This window comes from Prionailurus bengalensis, chromosome A2 (assembly GCF_016509475.1).
Source record: "Prionailurus bengalensis isolate Pbe53 chromosome A2, Fcat_Pben_1.1_paternal_pri, whole genome shotgun sequence".
Lineage (NCBI taxonomy): Eukaryota > Metazoa > Chordata > Mammalia > Carnivora > Felidae > Prionailurus > Prionailurus bengalensis.
In genome coordinates, this window is record NC_057348.1 from 24,094,734 (window position 1) to 24,112,329 (window position 17,596).

General features: G+C 41.6%; 1 protein-coding gene across 13 annotated transcripts in view; it reads right to left on the reverse strand.

The window, feature by feature from the left end:
• The window catches only part of ERC2 (ELKS/RAB6-interacting/CAST family member 2), a 923,107-nt gene that overhangs the window by 178,847 nt on the left and 726,664 nt on the right, over nucleotides 1-17,596 (reverse strand). For all 13 annotated transcript variants that reach the window (XM_043587674.1, XM_043587670.1, XM_043587678.1 and 10 more), the window contains one exon: nucleotides 6,177-6,311. In XM_043587674.1, the coding sequence (XP_043443609.1) occupies nucleotides 6,177-6,311 (135 nt within the window). The remainder of the gene's footprint in view (nucleotides 1-6,176; nucleotides 6,312-17,596) is intronic.

The following is a 17,596-nucleotide window of genomic DNA, read 5'->3' on the forward strand; positions in this document are numbered from 1 at the left end:
ACCACTAAGATCATTTCATTACATCCTAAAATATAATCTGTATATCTGTCCCATATATACAGCTTGAAAAGAAGGCCACATCTAGTTCTGGGTTCTTTAGTGACCAAGTTATTTGATAGCTTATGAGAAAATGACAAGTGTCTAAAGTAAAATTCTACAAGAATTTTCAGCAGAAAATTGAAGTGGACATTCAGTGTTCTGAATTGTGTCCAGTCCTACGAACTCAAGTCTTGGCTGAGAGCTAACATGTACCAGGACCACACAGTATCCAGGGGCAACAGAGAAAGAACCACAGTTCACTATTTACATTTGCAGACAAATTTTGGAAATTGCTAAGTGGAGTGAGCAATATTTAGGATTAAGGCAACCAATTTTCAGGGAAGAGATTAACAGAGTGGACACCCTAAAGTTAAGGATGCAAAATGGAAAAACCAGCTTCTGCCACAGTAAGATCACTATCTTAAAGTGTGCCCAGAGTCCTGGCAGATCTGGTAGCAGCCCCTGGCCCACTGAAGCATCCTATGTTTTGCTCTGGAAACCAGAGCCTTGCCCCTGCCTTGCCCCAGGTCCTTGCATGTGCAGAGATCCATAAGTGAGTAAGCAAGGGAATGTGGGTCCTGGCAGTGCCCTGCTAAGGGCCCTCTGTAACCCAGAACAATCCCCCTCCCTCTCTGTACCATGCTCTCCACTGCTTGAGGGTCTCACTGTGGTAATTCCGTGGCAGCGGGAGAGTTGTAGAAAGCTAGGGTAATTCCCTGGCACAGGGACAGCAAGAATAAAGAGTAAAGGGGAACAGGTGAAAGGGGAGGAAATGAAAAGATAAAGGCACATAACAGAAGAATGGAAATAAAGACAATGGGGGCTGGGGGGAATGGAAACAGAGCTGATGAAATGACATTTTATTTCAAGTTTGGAAATTAAATTTAAAAAGGATAAAATTTACCGTAATTCAGTGGGAAAAAGGAACAAGAGCACATTTGTACTCTAGAAAAAGCTGATGTTATAGGCATGCAACCGTATTTAATATACGTGGTTGCATAAATACACCCATACTGACAGCCAAAGAGGTTTGCCACCAATGTACAGCAGTCAGAGACTCAGGACCTCATTGTAGGCCTGCTGATTGTCAGGTGTGTGACTCTAAATAATTAACAACATCCCTGAGCTCCAGCTTCTTTACATGTACAATGGGGATACTTTCATCTGCACTTCCCATTTTCCAAAGGTACCAAGGGAATAATTCCTTCAACAGACATTTATTGAGTGCCTACTATGGGCCAGGCAGGTGTGAATATGCTTTGCAATACATAACAAAGAGTATGAATGGAACGTGCAATTCAACCACATTTTTCCATAATAATTTAAGAAGTATTATGTTTCCATGCTCTTGAACTCTGTAGCTTTCCTTTTAGAAGTAGGATTTCCATAAGTAAAATGTGAAATTTAAATTTTAAATTGGTCTTCAAAGTAGTCAAAAGTCCTTGAGCTTCCCAACTCCTGTGTGTGAGGGAGAGAGAAGAAAGGCAAGTTCTGGGCTTGGAAAGTGGCCATATATTCTGAGGTTTCCAGACCAGAAATGTTTAAGATTTTACTGTTTAGGCTCCTACAAATGAGAATCAGAGTGAGACTCTTTAACAAATGGAAGCATATTTTGCACACACAAAAAAATAGTGTGATCTAGGTCCTTAAAGATCCAATGCCCAACCTAAGAGCCAGGCACAGGAATGTGAGTTCTGGATGCCAAAGGGCAGCCTGAACAAGGCCTGGCATTTTGAGGTGGCTGTAGTGCGGAGTTCACTCTGATGATTTTCTGCATACCTGGAAGCCACTAGAAGGAGATTAATAAAATACGATTTTTTTGTAGGACAATAAAAATCATACGATGTTTAGAAAAGTAGTAAAAAGACTTGACATAATTGACATGGCAAAGAAAGACAGTACTTATAGAAAATAACAGATACCGATGACAGGTACATAGGGCATTTAGGAGAAGTTGAGTTTCCACTTAGATTTTCTGAAATCAGTCTTGGTAACCCCACTAAAAATAAAATCACAAATGTGGTTCCAGTCTGTCCCATTTATTCTTTGGTCCGTGTTGTTTCTCAAAGCTTATCAGTAGCTTATTGTACCCCCTTGTGCCCACTTCTTGGTTTGAAAAACTTCCTAAGGCATTATTACTGAAAAGTGTCTGAATGATCTACTTGGATATTTTCAGTGGCTATGGCCATCATGGGGACAGGCCACCAGTTACCACCTACTCCTTTCTTGGGTAGGGGTCTAGGCTATTTATTGCACTGGTACACCCTACTGACTTATATGATCTCCAAATTGTCCCTTCCCCTCATAACACTCATTTTCAATTCGTGAAGGGCTGTGTATTTATGATTATCCTTGTTTTCCTGGATCCTGACCCTTATAATGATTCCTTTAGTTCAGATCTACTGGGTTATTGGTGGGATAACTCATTCTCAGACATTATAGTCTTTATAAAGGTATCCCAAGAAATGAATGAAAGAGGCACTCTCATTTTCTGGTATGCAGAGCAAAGCAGAAATTGCCTCAAAACTCCACCGTCTGATGAAAAACCCTGCTGGAAACTGGATCACTTATGTTTTAAACCGGGTAGTCTGTTTCTTCACCTGATACTCTGAGAACAGTATTTTTCAGAGCACAGATGTTACTAGAAAAGAAAAGAAAAAAAATTCTATGATCAAATAAGTCTGGGAAATGCTGGATTAAATAAAATTGGAGAGCTTTCTTTCTTATATGACTTTGTAGATCCTTTGATCTGCTAATTGCACCAAGACTCTCTAAAATTGAGTTATAATATGCAGCATTTTCCCAAAATTCTTTGCTCACTGAATCTTTGTTTCAAGACTTTCCTCCTGGGACTAATGTTCCAAAGGTTACTTTGGGAAATGCTCGTCTAGACTTATAACCCTTGGATTCAGTTTCTCCTGAGGAGAAAGCAAAATCATTGTGAAGGAGAAAGGAATGGGGAAGAAATGGAAAAAGAATCTAATTCTGCAAGTACCGAGCAATACTTAAATTGAATTTCCTAAGGAAAAATGAATTTCTCTGGAAAAGTAGCAAAGTGACTGGTTTTCTTATATTTCTCTATTTTCATGTGTTTTGATCTTTTTATAAAGCTCAAGAGACAATGGCAACATTTTGTAGCCTCTCTTACAGAAGACACTGTTGGTCAATTCTCAGGCCACAGGAAACTCATGGCTGGAATATTCGCAGGAACAGAATCAGGAATTGCTTGGAAGAGACCTCTCCCCTTTAAGCCGGTTCAGTTAACATGGGTACATCATGGACATTTAGTTTAAATTTTATCCAAATCAATCATTGTTCAGACTCTTACACTGCCACTTTCTCCCGAGATATACCTCCACTCCACACATATTAGTATATATGTTTGCACAATTTTGAATAGAGTTTGTAATCATCTAGGAAAGACTTCCAAGCCTTCAGATGACTGTTACATTGTGGAACTTAGTTTACAACAACCCATATTTTGGTATATAAGCTGTTGGTGATTATAGCTGAAAGCATGGTTGTCCTAGACCTGGGACTCCTAGTCAAAAAGATCACCAGCCCAGAGGATGTTGCCATCTCCATCCTTGGAGTCAACCTACTCATGCCAGGTCTTCTTAGTCAACTCTCTTTTCTAATTGAAAGAGTGTATCAAGGAAGCCTTATACTTTTGCTGACTCCAATTGAAAACCACAAAGTTATCCTTCTGGTCAAGGGTGTCACTTTCAAGGTGAACTTCACTGAAGAGTTAATTCCTAAGTCATGGGCCCTTAGTTAAATCATAACTACCTTTTAAATGGCAGGTTCTGATTGATATGATCCAGAAAAAAACTGAAAGAGACATCTGATAACCTAGATTTTTGTCTTCAGACTAGACAGCAAACTCCCTGAAGGCAGGGGTTCTGTCTTGTCCCTCATCTTCTTTCCCAAAGCCAGTGTAGAGGCTGGCATGGAATATGTGTTCCAAGTATTAGCTGAGCAAGCAAATAATCAGAAGCAGGGCCCAACCTAGTCAGTCCACTACCTCCACCCCCCAGTGAGGGCTTGGGTTTCTCATTTGTAGAAGAGGTTATCTGCCTCTATGTCCATGGGTCACTTAGAGTGGTCACTGAGATGAAGGATGTGAGAGTGGAAGACCATCACCATCTTCCTAACAGTAGCGATGACAAAGCTCCTGATGACACATCTTAGCCAGACACACCTTGAGGGATGCTAACTCTTCTGGAAAGGGCATTGCCCCAGAGCAATGACTTCTGCCCTAAGACAACCTCTACTGTTTGTTGGTGGACAAACATAACAGGGTCAACCAAGCTGGTGAGACCTCTATTTTGCGATTAAAGATCTCTGGAAAAACAGCAGGAGACTGGCTTTTGTGAGAAATATCATTCACAAAGGCGATAAATTTGATCTGGTATCTGGTTTCTAGCAGGACATATTAGCATACGTGTCTCTGTGATGAAACAAGCCTGTTTGTTACCTCAGCAGGTCTTTGTGTGACTCACTCCCCTAATTTCGCTCCAAATCCTTCTTTCTGCCTTATGGTGCTCTCTTTTCCTCTCTCTGGGGGAAAGCCCAGGGTGGCCTTCTAGCACCAATGAAACCTCACACTTACCCCTTCTGGGAGCAGGTCAAGGAGCAAAGGGCAGTATGGAAAAAGGCAGGGACCAAGAATAAGAATGAAGATGTTTAATTAGTAGGACGTCAGGTATACTAGGTTGGGTGACTGGTGGTAGGGATGGCAAGGGATGAGAATTGAAAAAATAAAGCTAAATCAAAGCAAAACCACAGGCATACAAGATAATGACATGAAATTTATCTCTCTCTGTATACTTTGCTGATTGCCCAATTAAGAACTATTTTTGAGAGCTAATAACAGGAACTGGTGCCTTTCTGCACTTGGCTTCAGAAATCTAGATGTCCTATAAGAACATCTGCAGTGTTGAGGACTCTGAGGGCAAATGCTTCTGGGTAAAAGGGTAGGGCCAAGCTGGGCTGGGGGCAGAGGGCCTCCTGGTTGGAGCTACTTCGCTGCACAGCTCCAGGGAGCTCTTCTTATGTAGCATGCCATATAAATGGCTCCGCCGGAGTTGTACTCCTGGTAAAACATCTTGGAGACTTAGCAATCTTAACTTCTCCTTTGGGATGCTAGTGACATGAGATGAAAAGGAAACAGAGCCGTCCGGAAAAAAAAAAAAGTTGTAGAGGCATAATAAGCACCTCCTCCTCCAACAAACAGTTAAACACTCTTCACACAGGTAATTCCAATAAGCCCTCCCCCTTCACATATCCAGAAACATGTAACAAAGGCATTCATACTTATCCAGATGATTCTATTCCATTACCTATGGCCCCATCGCTCTTGAAATTTATTGTGTAAGTTATACTAGGATTACACACACAAGAAGCTCAGAGTACCATAAAGGAGAAAATACTATTAATATTGATTATATAACCTGCTAGTTTGCATTTAATTTCATAATGTCCATGAAATTAACCTTCAGGAGTTTTAATCCTAAACACTGTAAATAGTTTTTATATTTGCTGGGTGAATGCAAATATCATGGAAGACCACAGGAGATTTTTGTTTTTGTCAATCCTTCTTTTAACTTGTTTTGCTTAGTCAAGGGAGAAGATAGGGTCCAAATCAAATAAACCAGACCCTTTGACTTCACCAGCTAAAATGCAAGCAAAACTGATTTCTCTTCATGTTGTTTTACCCCACAGTTAATTTGTATCACTAAGGAATTTTCTAGGAAAGTACTCAGCAAACTCAAGGCTTCTCTGGTTGCCAAGCTCATGGAAACGAAGTGCTTTCTCTTAAAACTCTGAAAGAGACATTCCAAAGTAACCCACCATTAGATACTGAGCCAGCAATAGACTTCATATCTATGAAAATAGAAAGGAGGGGAGGAAAGAAAATGCATAACATAAACAAGAACAGACAAAACCTTAAAGAGGAAGGAGAAAGGAAAACATTTAGACTCCTTGAGTGATGGAAATAAATACCAAAGCTATTAGTTTCAGTTCAAAGGACATATCACTTTATGCTGTTTATTATTTCTTGAGGATTATTTATTTTATCTTAAAATATCCAAAGGGTAAAAGGGGTCCTGGAGGTAAGCGGCAGTGAAACTGACCTGGTCGGGAGAGGGCCTGTGATTGGAATGTTGTGGCCTCCCAGGAGATCGGTGGTGGTGGTGGTGGTGGTGGTGGTGGTAATGGTGGTGGTCCTCATCATAGTTGTCTGCCATCAGCTTCATTCTGTTCTGGGTCTGCACAGAACAAAAACCAGAGAAGATTCCATCAGGAGCTGGAAGACCAGCCAAAAAGACACAGGGCAAAATTACAGCACCTATAGGGCTCCTTTTGTTCCTGATCCAGAAGTTTTCATTTTTAGTCAAATTGAAACTTAATAAAGAATGCACCATGCCATTTGGTAAAAGAGCTTGGACCTACATTAGATCTAAGTGCACTTCCCCCTATGTGATTTAAAAGGGGGAAAAAAGCGGATATATACCTGAAGGTGCTTTGTTTTACATTATCAAGCGATCAGACAGGTCCAGAGTAAGCTTACAATCACAAACTGCCAACAATCACATCCTACATCCTAGAGCAAGCGAGAGAAGGAAGCCCTGGATGAAAAGATGGGAAAGGGCTGGGCAAAGACACAGAACTACAGACATGTGATGGTCTTACAAGACAAGGCAGAGGAATCCACTCAAAAGCTGCCAAATGCAAAAATAGTGATGGAGATGCTATGATGGCTTCTAGGGAAAGCTCTCTATGGACAATTTAATTGATAGTGCTTTTTGGGGAAATTGAGCAAAAGGAGCAAAGTTGATGTAGAAGAGCTGACCACTGCAATTTATGCCCCACTATGTTTGTCACATGAGGCACCCAGGTGTCATGGTTTCAATTCCCAGGACATACAATTGTACCGTTTTATTATGTAGGGCAAGAAACAGAACAGCAATGAATTGACCTAACAGGGTCATAGAACCTAGAAAAATGCCTAAAGACCATGGAAAAAGGCAGATAAAAATATCCAGCCCAGAAAGCCAGGAAATGTAGAGACTACACGTGTGTATTTGGAGATAATGACTGTCTGTATTCAAGCCCCACTCTATGTCTTTGCTGGTTATGTGGTCTTTTGAGAGTTAACTATTTGTAAGCTTCAATTTCCTCAACTATAAATTGGAGTAATGGTGTCTCCCTCCATGAGGTCACTGTGAGGAGCAAGGGATACAATGGGCTTCAAGTGTCAGTTCGTGGTCCATAATAGGCTTACAGTAAAAAATCAAATGCCATTATTACTAATATTTTTGCCATTGTTGACAGTAAGAAACCTCTCCTTCTTATACATGGTATGTCCTCAGCCTGTGGTACCTCCCCCAGCCACCTTCCCTCACCTCTTCCTTCTGTGTCTGGCTAATTCACAATTTTTTCTCTAGGAGCCTTTTCCTGACCCCATCCCTGATGCCAGGACATGTGCGTCTCCTGCTTATCATCACTCTGTAACCTCAGATCTTCCTGTCCAGCTGTCAGTAGACTTGAGGCTGTTTCTTTCCCCTGTCTCTCCCCAGAATCTAGCACCGGGCCTAGTAGATGTAAATACACTGTGCTGCAACGAGGGACTGAAAGAAAGAAGAGCCAGGATTTTGAGGGATGCTGCCATCCTAGAGGTGACTGCACACTTGTTTTTAGCCAGGGAAGGTCACTGAGAGTTGAGGACATCTCAGGAGTTGCCATAACAATCCCACTGGTGGCTTGAGATGATAGCGAAACATCAGCACTTCAGGAGAGCTGGAAATCAAAGGCAGAGCCTCCAAGTGGCTGGAATTTTATTAGGTAATATAAATAATAGTTTGATAACAATTCTGGACCTAACATAGTGTATTCTTGTAGCATGTTTCATGTACAATCTAACTAATCCTCAAAACTTTCCTGGGAGGAATTATTAGTATCCTCACTTGCAGCTAGAAAATCAAGACAGAGATTTCAGCCCCCAGAGTCTCATTTTTACATAGAACATAGAGATTTCCTGGGTCTTCCAATTCTCAATATCTAGCCTTTGCTCTTTGCCATGCTACTAGCAGAAAAGACAAATAGCTAATCAAACAGAAACAGCTTTCCCATAGATGCTTTGGTTCTGTTAAGTTTTGGAAACACTTCATATCCCAGTTCTATCTGCCAGTGGATATCTCATGATTTACTCACCCCATTTTGAAAAATGTGTATGATATCTGAAAGTCCTCACAGTGGGTGTAACAAAATGCATGTGTATGGTTAAAAACAATAAAAACAGAGGGAAAAGTCCACCTAACAATTAAATAAAAAATCCCAGGCAATCTTTGGCAGCTGATAGCAATTTCACCCTTCTCCTGTCCACTTAAAGTGTCAGAAGACCCAATGGGCAAGTTACAGCTTGTGAGAAAGAGCAGGTCAGTGGAGCTGTTGCCGACCAAGTACTGAGAATCCCCTCATTCGGCCTGCCCTCCTACAAGTATTCTCAAATACAGTGTTCACGCCTGAAATTCACTCCAATATTGTTAGGAACCTGTACTTTTGAACTCATGAACTAATAAATCTGAAATTGTTTCTTCTAACAGAATTCTGAGAGCCTGAAGGGAGCTGTAAGACCTGCCACGGTCAAGAAGGAAGGGGCTCACCCAAGAATGAGCGATGAAGCCTAAATGAACAAATAATAACTCTGCTATTGTAAACATCATAATGTCCTTATCCTTTGGGGAAGCTCCTGTGATTTTATGAGATTATTTTCTTACTAGCAACAAGCCTAAAGTTTCCTACCTTTGAACTGTATCCCATAAAAGAATGTACAAGCTAAACAAGATGCTATATGCAGTCCTAAATGTGTCTGCTGAAATGAGGTGTTGGAGAATAGGCATGTCATGGGATAAAGACTGTAAATGAATGATGTCATCTTTCCAATTTGGTGCTGAAATATAAATAAACCATGTTGTTCATGTGAATACCAGATCTGGGGGAAATGTACACAGAGCAATTGTGAGCGGAAGAGGCTTCTTTTGATTAGTCTGGAATGGAAGAGAAGAGTGTGAACCCCAGAGATGAATAATGAGAATTTGGCTTGATACTCTAGACCATTTTTATTTATCTTGCTTGTAACATATCCCCTAAACTGTGACCGATTTCTTACAGGCTGGATGCTAGTTTTCCCGTCTATAAAAAAAGTTTGACCAATACTCACTTAATTGTCAAACTGAAAAATGGATCTCTTTTATTATTTTTTTATGTTCATTTATTTATTTTTGAGAGAGACAGAGACAGTGTAAATGGGGGAGGGGCAGAGAGAGAGGGAGAGAGAGAATCCCAAGTAGGCTCCATGCTGCCAGCACAGAGCCCAATGTGGGGCTCAAACTCATGAAACTGTGAGATTGTGACCTGAGCCCAAACCAAGAGTCGGATGCTTAACTCCCTGAGCCACCCAGGCGCCCCTCTTTTGATTTTTTTAAAAAAATCTATATTACCTATCCTCATCTCCACCCAATTATATTGGCTTCCTAACATACCAAGAATGGTCTAGAAGGGTGAAAAGACATGAATAAATCTCCCTTGAAGATTGATGGAAGAAAAACTATAGAAAATTGTAACAAAGATAGCATGTGTTCAAAGAACTCTAGACACGCTTACCAGGTGACTCCATGTGCAATGGTTCATATCCCTGCAGTCGACAGATACACAAGGTGCCCACCACAAAGCCTTAAATAGCAGTTCTTCTGGGCAGTCATAACTGGAATCTCAGGAAAATCAATACAGTTAGAGAGAGGGAGAGCTTTCCACAGCACCGCACTTGGGAACTCGTGGACTCATTTAGCAATGCACTGAGGCCCATTTTTATTTCCTTTTCAGTGTCTACCAAACTGCTGACCTGACACGTTTGCCTTTGGCTAACTGTGTTATATTCATTTTACTATATTATGTCATGACTGCTGAGACAGATCTAATCAGATTTTATTTTCCACTTCCTCTTTCTTCCAGGCGCCACCTTATTTCTCTAGGGCGAAAGACTCCTCTAACAGCTCTCCCGCTGCACTCTTGCCTCCCACTGAACACAATCCATAGCTGGAGTGACATCAGAACCCTGTTAGTCCCTGGCTTCAAGCTCCTCAGAGACTCCCCACTGCCCTCAGGAAAAGAGCCCCAGCTCCTCCACAGCTTACAAAGCTCTTGGGCAGTAACTGCTTGCTGTTCATTTCCAACCTCACCTCTTGGGCTCCATATCCCCAGCCCTGGGATGTGCCATTCACAGTTCCAGTCATGCTCTTCATTCTCCCTCCCTTCACCTGAGTTATACCCGTTAATTCTTCTGGCCTTAGCTTTAACACCATCACCTCCAGGAACGCCTCCCCCGAGCCTGCCACAGAAGGGATTCGGTTCTCTTCCACTGCCTTCCCCGGATCATGTAGCCACCTCCAAGCTCCTTTCCATTATAGCACTTATCCCAATGAATGGTAAATAATCATGTGCCATCTTGGCTTTCTCCACCACTAGGTTAAAATTCTCTTGAGGAAAGCACTACATCTGAATCCTTGTACTTACCACCTGGCACAGAGTTTGGTGCATATGTAGTAAATAAATGTGTGTCAGATAAATGTATGGATGTATGAAGGAATGAATAAAATGGGTGTAGACGATTCTGGAACAGATGAAAGGGAAAAGTGTACACTTAGCTTCTACGATGAGCCAGCTGAGTATATAAATCTTCATGTGATAGTTTAACTCTTCCTATTGTGTATTTGTTTTTGGTTGCTGTTCTTGGGAATGGGAGCACAAGTTAGTATAGTTTTGGAGCTGTTGGAAAAGCTGAATTGGTTTTCTTCAAGATATATTCCATTCTTTAGTAAAATGGACCCAGTGAAATACTCCGTGTCCCTGGTTAACTTACCTCATTAAGAATAAAGGATTGGGGGTGTTATGGGATTCATTTCCTTACTATCCCCTAGCCTTTAGAAGAGAAGGAGTCTTTAGAATACTTTTGTTAGTACCAAAAGTCAACCATGGAAAACTGAAACTTTATCCATTAACTAAAATCCCTGATGAACACCATCTGTGAAAAGGTGCCATATACTCCATCTCTTTGACATTTCTGAAGAGTTTATCCAAGGAGCTCTTGAAACAAAATGAAAATCCTTGATTGACTAGTAATAGACTCAATAGCTTAATGGCAATATGTAGCTATAAAAGTGTAATATTAAAACTGCCTTTAAAAATATTTTAGCAAGGTGGCAATAATGAACTATGCTTTGATCAGTCATCTGGATCAAGTTAACAATAAAACCTTCATGAATATGGTTTAAATAAGAAAAAAATATAATAAGATTTGTTGCTATGGGATATGGAGATAATACCATACAATAGCAATTACACTTTCTTCTATCAGGTTTTGTTTTCTCCCTCTTTCCTGCCAGGGAAATCTGAAATAGTCCAGAACTCTTCTACTGGTCTTGTTTCTGCTAAATCAGAGCAAGGTCAACAGTTCTTGTCTCAGAGCAAAAGATGGAGAAACCAGACAACAACTGGACAGTGAGGAGGCAAGGGATTTCCTGTACATCCACCAGGCCCACATGGCAATGAATCATAATTGAGTGGCGTCTGGGTTCCAATGGTTGGGTCACTCTTGGAGGACAAAATGAAGCAGCAGGATGAAGAAGCTATTAGGGGAGTGTGCCGCATCAGGGAACTTTATGGGATTAAGTAAGAATCAATGATGGAAAGGCTTCCACTGTGGACATTGCACAGAAATTCATTCAACACTTACCAAAATTCTGTAACCATAAAGAACAATGATGTGGCAGGCTAAATGTTTGGTTAGTATACTTGCGTTGACTCCTTGCTTTTGAGATAGCTATTCTTATGGGCCTTCTTTTATAGTTGAGAAACCCAAACCCATCATTGCTCAGCTCCACTCACTGGAGGAACAGGACTGAAACCCAGGTTTCTGACTCCCAAGTCCTATTGTAGTGAGGTGAAGGGTAGGTCCCAGGCCAGAGACTGGGGACAGACAAAGCAAAAATAAATAAGACATGAGGAATTAGAGGACTATGTCACAATATGGGAAGGAAAAAAAGAGGGAAGGGATTGGTTTACACAAATGCCCAAAGACGGGAAAAATCCCCTCCAGCTGAGGGCAGGGGCATCAAATAAGGCCCCATGGGTCAGATGCCCTTGAACTAAGACTTGAAAGTTGGCAGGGACATGAGTATGAAGAAGAGCAGGCTGGGGAGATTCCATGGTAAACTCACCTTGAGAGGAAAAACAGATCAATAGGGGGACTGGAATCCAAAATATGAGGGGTGTGTGTGTGTGTGTGTGTGTGTGTGTGTGTTGCTTTCTTCATTCCCATATTGGATGTGGGGAGAGTAGGAAACATTTGAGATGATAATTAACTATCTTATTTCTCAAAAGACCTTATGAACGTGGGACATTTGGGAAGGTATTTAAGACAGAGCAATCGTCATATGCTCACACATGTCAAACCATGGCATCTCTGAGAAAATGAGCCAGGCTCTGGACATCTATGTATTTACAACTGTCTATACATCTACTGCTACAACATCAGTCCTGCTTTGAAAACTGGTCTCATATCCTCCAATTCATTCAGCTGATCAGTCCTTTCTGAATTCCCACTGTGTTAGAAGCCCTCCCTCAGTCTTTATTTATAAATGGAAAATTAGTAGGTCACCATGGAGAGTTTAGAAGCTATTTTTGCTACCTATTCATTAAATGCCGTTATTTTATTTTATTTTTAATTATTATAGAGAATGTCATATCCTCTTGTCTACCCTGGAAGTCACTTGCAGCTTGAATGGACCTGCAGTCCTGGATGTGCTGCTATCTTCCCATCTCAAATCCATGTACCTCTCTGCCCGAAGTCTTCCTCTAGCCACAGATGCAGTTTGGCCAGGGAACAGGGCAGGCCAAAGTGTGGGGAGTTCACGTCCTTAGAACAATGCTCGATCTATGAGGGAGGGAAGGAGGGAGGTGATGTATAAATAACCAATGTCCCAGTCCTTTTGTGGGACCATCCTATGGTGTGTTTCAGAATCTCTCAAAAGATCCTAGCAGACTGTAGCCCTGGCTGATTTTAGCAGGTAAGCACACATTAATTCACCTTTATTGGCATTTTCACATTCTGTTTCACTTCTCAATTTTCTCATCATGCTTCTTGGGATCACCTCCCAAATAAATTACCTGCACCAAATCTTTGTCTCTGGGTATGTTTTTGTGAGAACCCCAGCAAATGATTAACAAGCCTATGTCTAACTTTTGCACAGGACTAACATTCCTGTGACTACCAGGCCTTTCCATGGACAGCTCTTGAGATTTCTTATCACCTGGGAACATAGATCTCTCATCTTTTCTAGGGGAGTAACATAGGCCTGGCACTAGTTCTGTTTCTGCCAAATATTTAATATGAGACTTAGGCTGAATTACTTTTCTATGAGCCTCAGTTCCTGTATCTATAAAATGGGCAAGAGAAGAAAGAATGTCTTTAGCATGAACCAAACTCTACATAGATAAGATGCTGGTCTATTGTTCTTATTCCTTGTTGTACATTTTGCACAGTTTTTCCTTCTTTTTTCCTTCTAAAATCAAGGGAGAGAAATTATTCTGGTAGACTACTTCCTGCTGCCACCTTAGGAACCTGAAGAGTTCCCAGAAAGGTTGTAGACAACGACTGAAGGGAAAGCATGCTTGCCTCTGTTCTATTACCAGCCAGTGCAGCCCATGGGGGGAGAATTATCTACAGAGAAAGAGTTCTATGTGCTCTGCCAGTAATGGGGAGGTTAGGATTCTTCACAATGGCAGAAAAAAGGCCAGCATTATGGGATGGGAGTCACCTATAAATATCAGTGATGACAACCAATGCTTCCCCAGGCCTGTTGTGTGCCAAGCATAGCAACTTTGCTGTTGTCATCTAATTTAGTCCATTACACCAACAGCGATGTAGGTTGAAGGTGAGGGGCATATTGAGGATCTTTTTTTTTTTTGAGAGAGAGAGAGAGAGAGAGAGAGAGAGAGAGAATGAGCGAATGAGCGGGGGAGAGGGGCAGAGGGAGAATCAAGCAGGCTCCACACGCGGCATGGAGCCCAATGCCAGGCTTGATCCTATGACCATGAGATTGTGACCAGAGTCAAAGTCAAGAGTCAGAAGCTTAACGGAATGTGAGCCACTCAGGCACCCCTCAAAAACTTTAATAGCTGCTATAACAGGGGCAGAAACCAAAAGAACCAAGAGTGACTCAAATGCAAATGACTTTGTTGTCAGTCCTGGTAGAGGCTGTTAGCATCCCCACTTTACAGATGAAGAAACTGAGGTTTAGGAAGACTAGGAAGTTTACCCAAGATCACACAACTGGTAGATTTGGAACTCTAATTCCAGAGCCTTCTATGTAACCACTGTACCCTACTGCTCAGATCCATAAGGACTGACACCTGCATTAAAAAAAAAAAAAAAAAGATTGATCTGGGAATGGGCTCCAACTCTCTGCCCAATGACTCTAGAGCTGAGAAGAGAAGCAGTTCACTTTATTGATTTTAATGTTCTCTGAAAACAATGAGACTCAGACATACTCTAAAATCTTGATTGAGTCTCAAAGGAGTCCATGTTACTGACCGACCCTAATATAAATTCAAAAGTCATTACCCACAATCCATACTAACTTTTAATGCTTCAACCAAGATGGTTTTGCAGCTAGGCTAGGATATTAGCAACTGCAGACAACCAAGGAATTTCTAACATCCTGAGCACTGTTGGAGGTGGTGGGGTCCAGGGGGTGGGCGGGAGGGAAAAACTCTAGAAGTTTCTACCACAAAGTTACTTAGTTAAGCACAGGTCTGTTTAATTAAGTAGTGGGCAGCACATGCTATACTTAGCTTTTAAACACTTGTAAAGTCCTCTTCATTCATTTATCTTACTTGTCACTGACAAGCTCTTCAAGGACTGTAACAGTATGCAGAGCATGAAGAGCCTGGGTAAACAACACATATTTTATGTGGAGTCTAAACTATTTCAACTCAGAGAGTCAATAGAGGGTCTCTGGAAAAAAAAAACACAAAAAACAAAAAAACAAAAAAAATAGGCTGTCCTTCTAACTAAGGATGCATTCTCTGCATGGTCTATTATGAGTTTCTTCAGAAAGTGAGTTTCAAAAATCAAATCCCAATTTTTTAGCTAAAAAGAAAAAAGGGGGGTGGAAAGAAAGGAAGGAAGGGAGGAAGGAAGGAAGGATGAAGGAAAAGAAACAGAAGACAGATGAAAAAGGAAAAAGAAAAAAGGAAGAAAGAAACAGAGGAGGCTATTTGCAGGCACTGGGATTCAAACTCTGTAATTGTGTTGACAGGGAGGTTAAGGTCTTCATTCAATTCACACAGTCAACAAATATTTATTATCACTGGCCTAGGCAGAACTGGCATTACCACATCATCTCATCAACCCACCCCAGTGTCTAGCCTAACATAATTAGCCAATAGATTGTAAAATGCCAGTGAGTAACAATTCCAAGGAGAACTTGAAGGACTTGGGTAGCCCAGCACACCTCAGGAAGGGACAGAGAGTCTTACAAGACGAGGGCTAAGAAGACCAGTGTCCACACACCTGGAGATATACAAGAATATTCACAGGGAGTAAATGGACTTTGTAATAGTTATGGATTTACTTAAAAATGCATTTGAATGCAACAAGCACATCAAACACAGAATTCATACAAATTATATCAGAAGACATGGAAAACGTAGTGAAGGTGGTTCTCAAAATGACTGAAGCTTGAGACACCCTCATCAAGAGGAAAGAGCAGTTGGGAATGGATTCGGTTGTGGACAGCAGAGTCTGGAATCTGGAGTAGCTTGGGGAGAACGAATGCATCCCCAGGAACTGTCAGAGGACAGAAGGACATTCTCCAGGGGCTTTTGACCTCAACGCAGAACTGGGAGCAAATGAAATCTGGGCCTGCTCCCAGTTCTGAAGCTGAGTGGAAGGGCATCAACCCAAGACCTCCTCTGCACCTCAGTCCCTTCAAAACAAGACAATTGACAACAAAAGGGGGAAAGAGGGAGGGTGTGAGCAACACAAAACATGTGATGGGGCTGTTGGCCATTCTACACACAGAGAGAAGCCCAGGGAAGGGTGGGGAGGCAAGAGCAGAGGTTTGGCAGGGCGCAGGGGCCTGGCAGTAGAGAGCAGGAGGAAGACAGTGAAAGACAGCTTAGGCCCTGGACAGAGAACAAAACCCCTCTCCCCAGCTGCTCTCACACTTGGGTAAAACAATTGGAGAAAATGTAAACACACTCATTAGTAGTTTTCCAATCAGTTGGAAAACAAATGAGAAGAAAGAAATGGCAGCGGAGTGTCCCAAATACCAAAATTATGAAACATTCCCTCTGGTGTTTATCTCCTCATTGGGCTGTTTGCTGTTTGGATTTCAGTGCCCTTACTAGCTTTATATGGGCTACTCCTAACTTAGGCTAGCTAGCACCAATTTACTTCCACATGGTAAAAAGAGTGTGAGTCACATGTTCCACTCTGGGTAGGTCTCAGTGGACAACTACCCCCCCCCAGGGACGCACAGACACGACAGGCACATCATTCGTTGGCACTCACGTGCTTCTTGAGCTGATATTCCCTCAGCACACAAAAATGAAAACTCATCCATAACCACCACCTCTTCTCCTGTGAAAACTTAACACCAAATAACAGACAAAGTGGAACTCCTGGGTTTCTGAGTCTGACAGAAATACAATTTCCAGAAAGGATGAAATGACATTCTGATTTCATCTGGAGATGCCCAGGGTGTTGAATCATGTTCCCCACTCCCCCCCGTCACCGCCCCCACTGCCCCCAACATTATATTAAATTCATCAAATGGATGTATTTTGAAAACATTTTTTTTCTTAGTCACTTGTTTAGGGTAGAATCCAAAATGCTGATTTTTCTATCATCCTGAAGTGTTAATAGTGTAAGTAGTAAATAACCAGATGTACTTAAACTTGAATCTAAACAGAAACAGGCATTAAAGTACAGAATGAACATTTCTTCACAGCACTAGGAAAAGGTGGGTAACTGGACAGTTGAGGTAATCTCTCTCTTTTTTTAAATGTTTATTTCTTTATTTTGATAGTGAGAGAGATAGAGATTGAGTAGGGGAGGGGCAGAGAGAGAGGGAGATAGAGAATCCCAAGCAGGTTCCATGCTGTCAGCACAGAGCCCAACACTGGGCTTGAACTCATGAACCCTGAGATCATGACCTGAGCTGAAATCAAGAGTCAGTCACTTAACTGACTGAGCCACCCAGGCACTCTGAGGTGATCTCTTCTAAGACTCTTGAGAATTTCAGGAACAATCTCAAAATCTCTCTTCTACAAATGAGGGCTTACCAGAATAATCCAGATTCACGGCAATGTTAGTGGTTGGCCACACCTTAAATCAATGAATCCAAGTTTACTATTTTACTGAAAGACAGACTAAGTCTCCAAAAGGTTGAAGTTAATCACAAACCCAGGAGAAAGCCCTAGAATACTT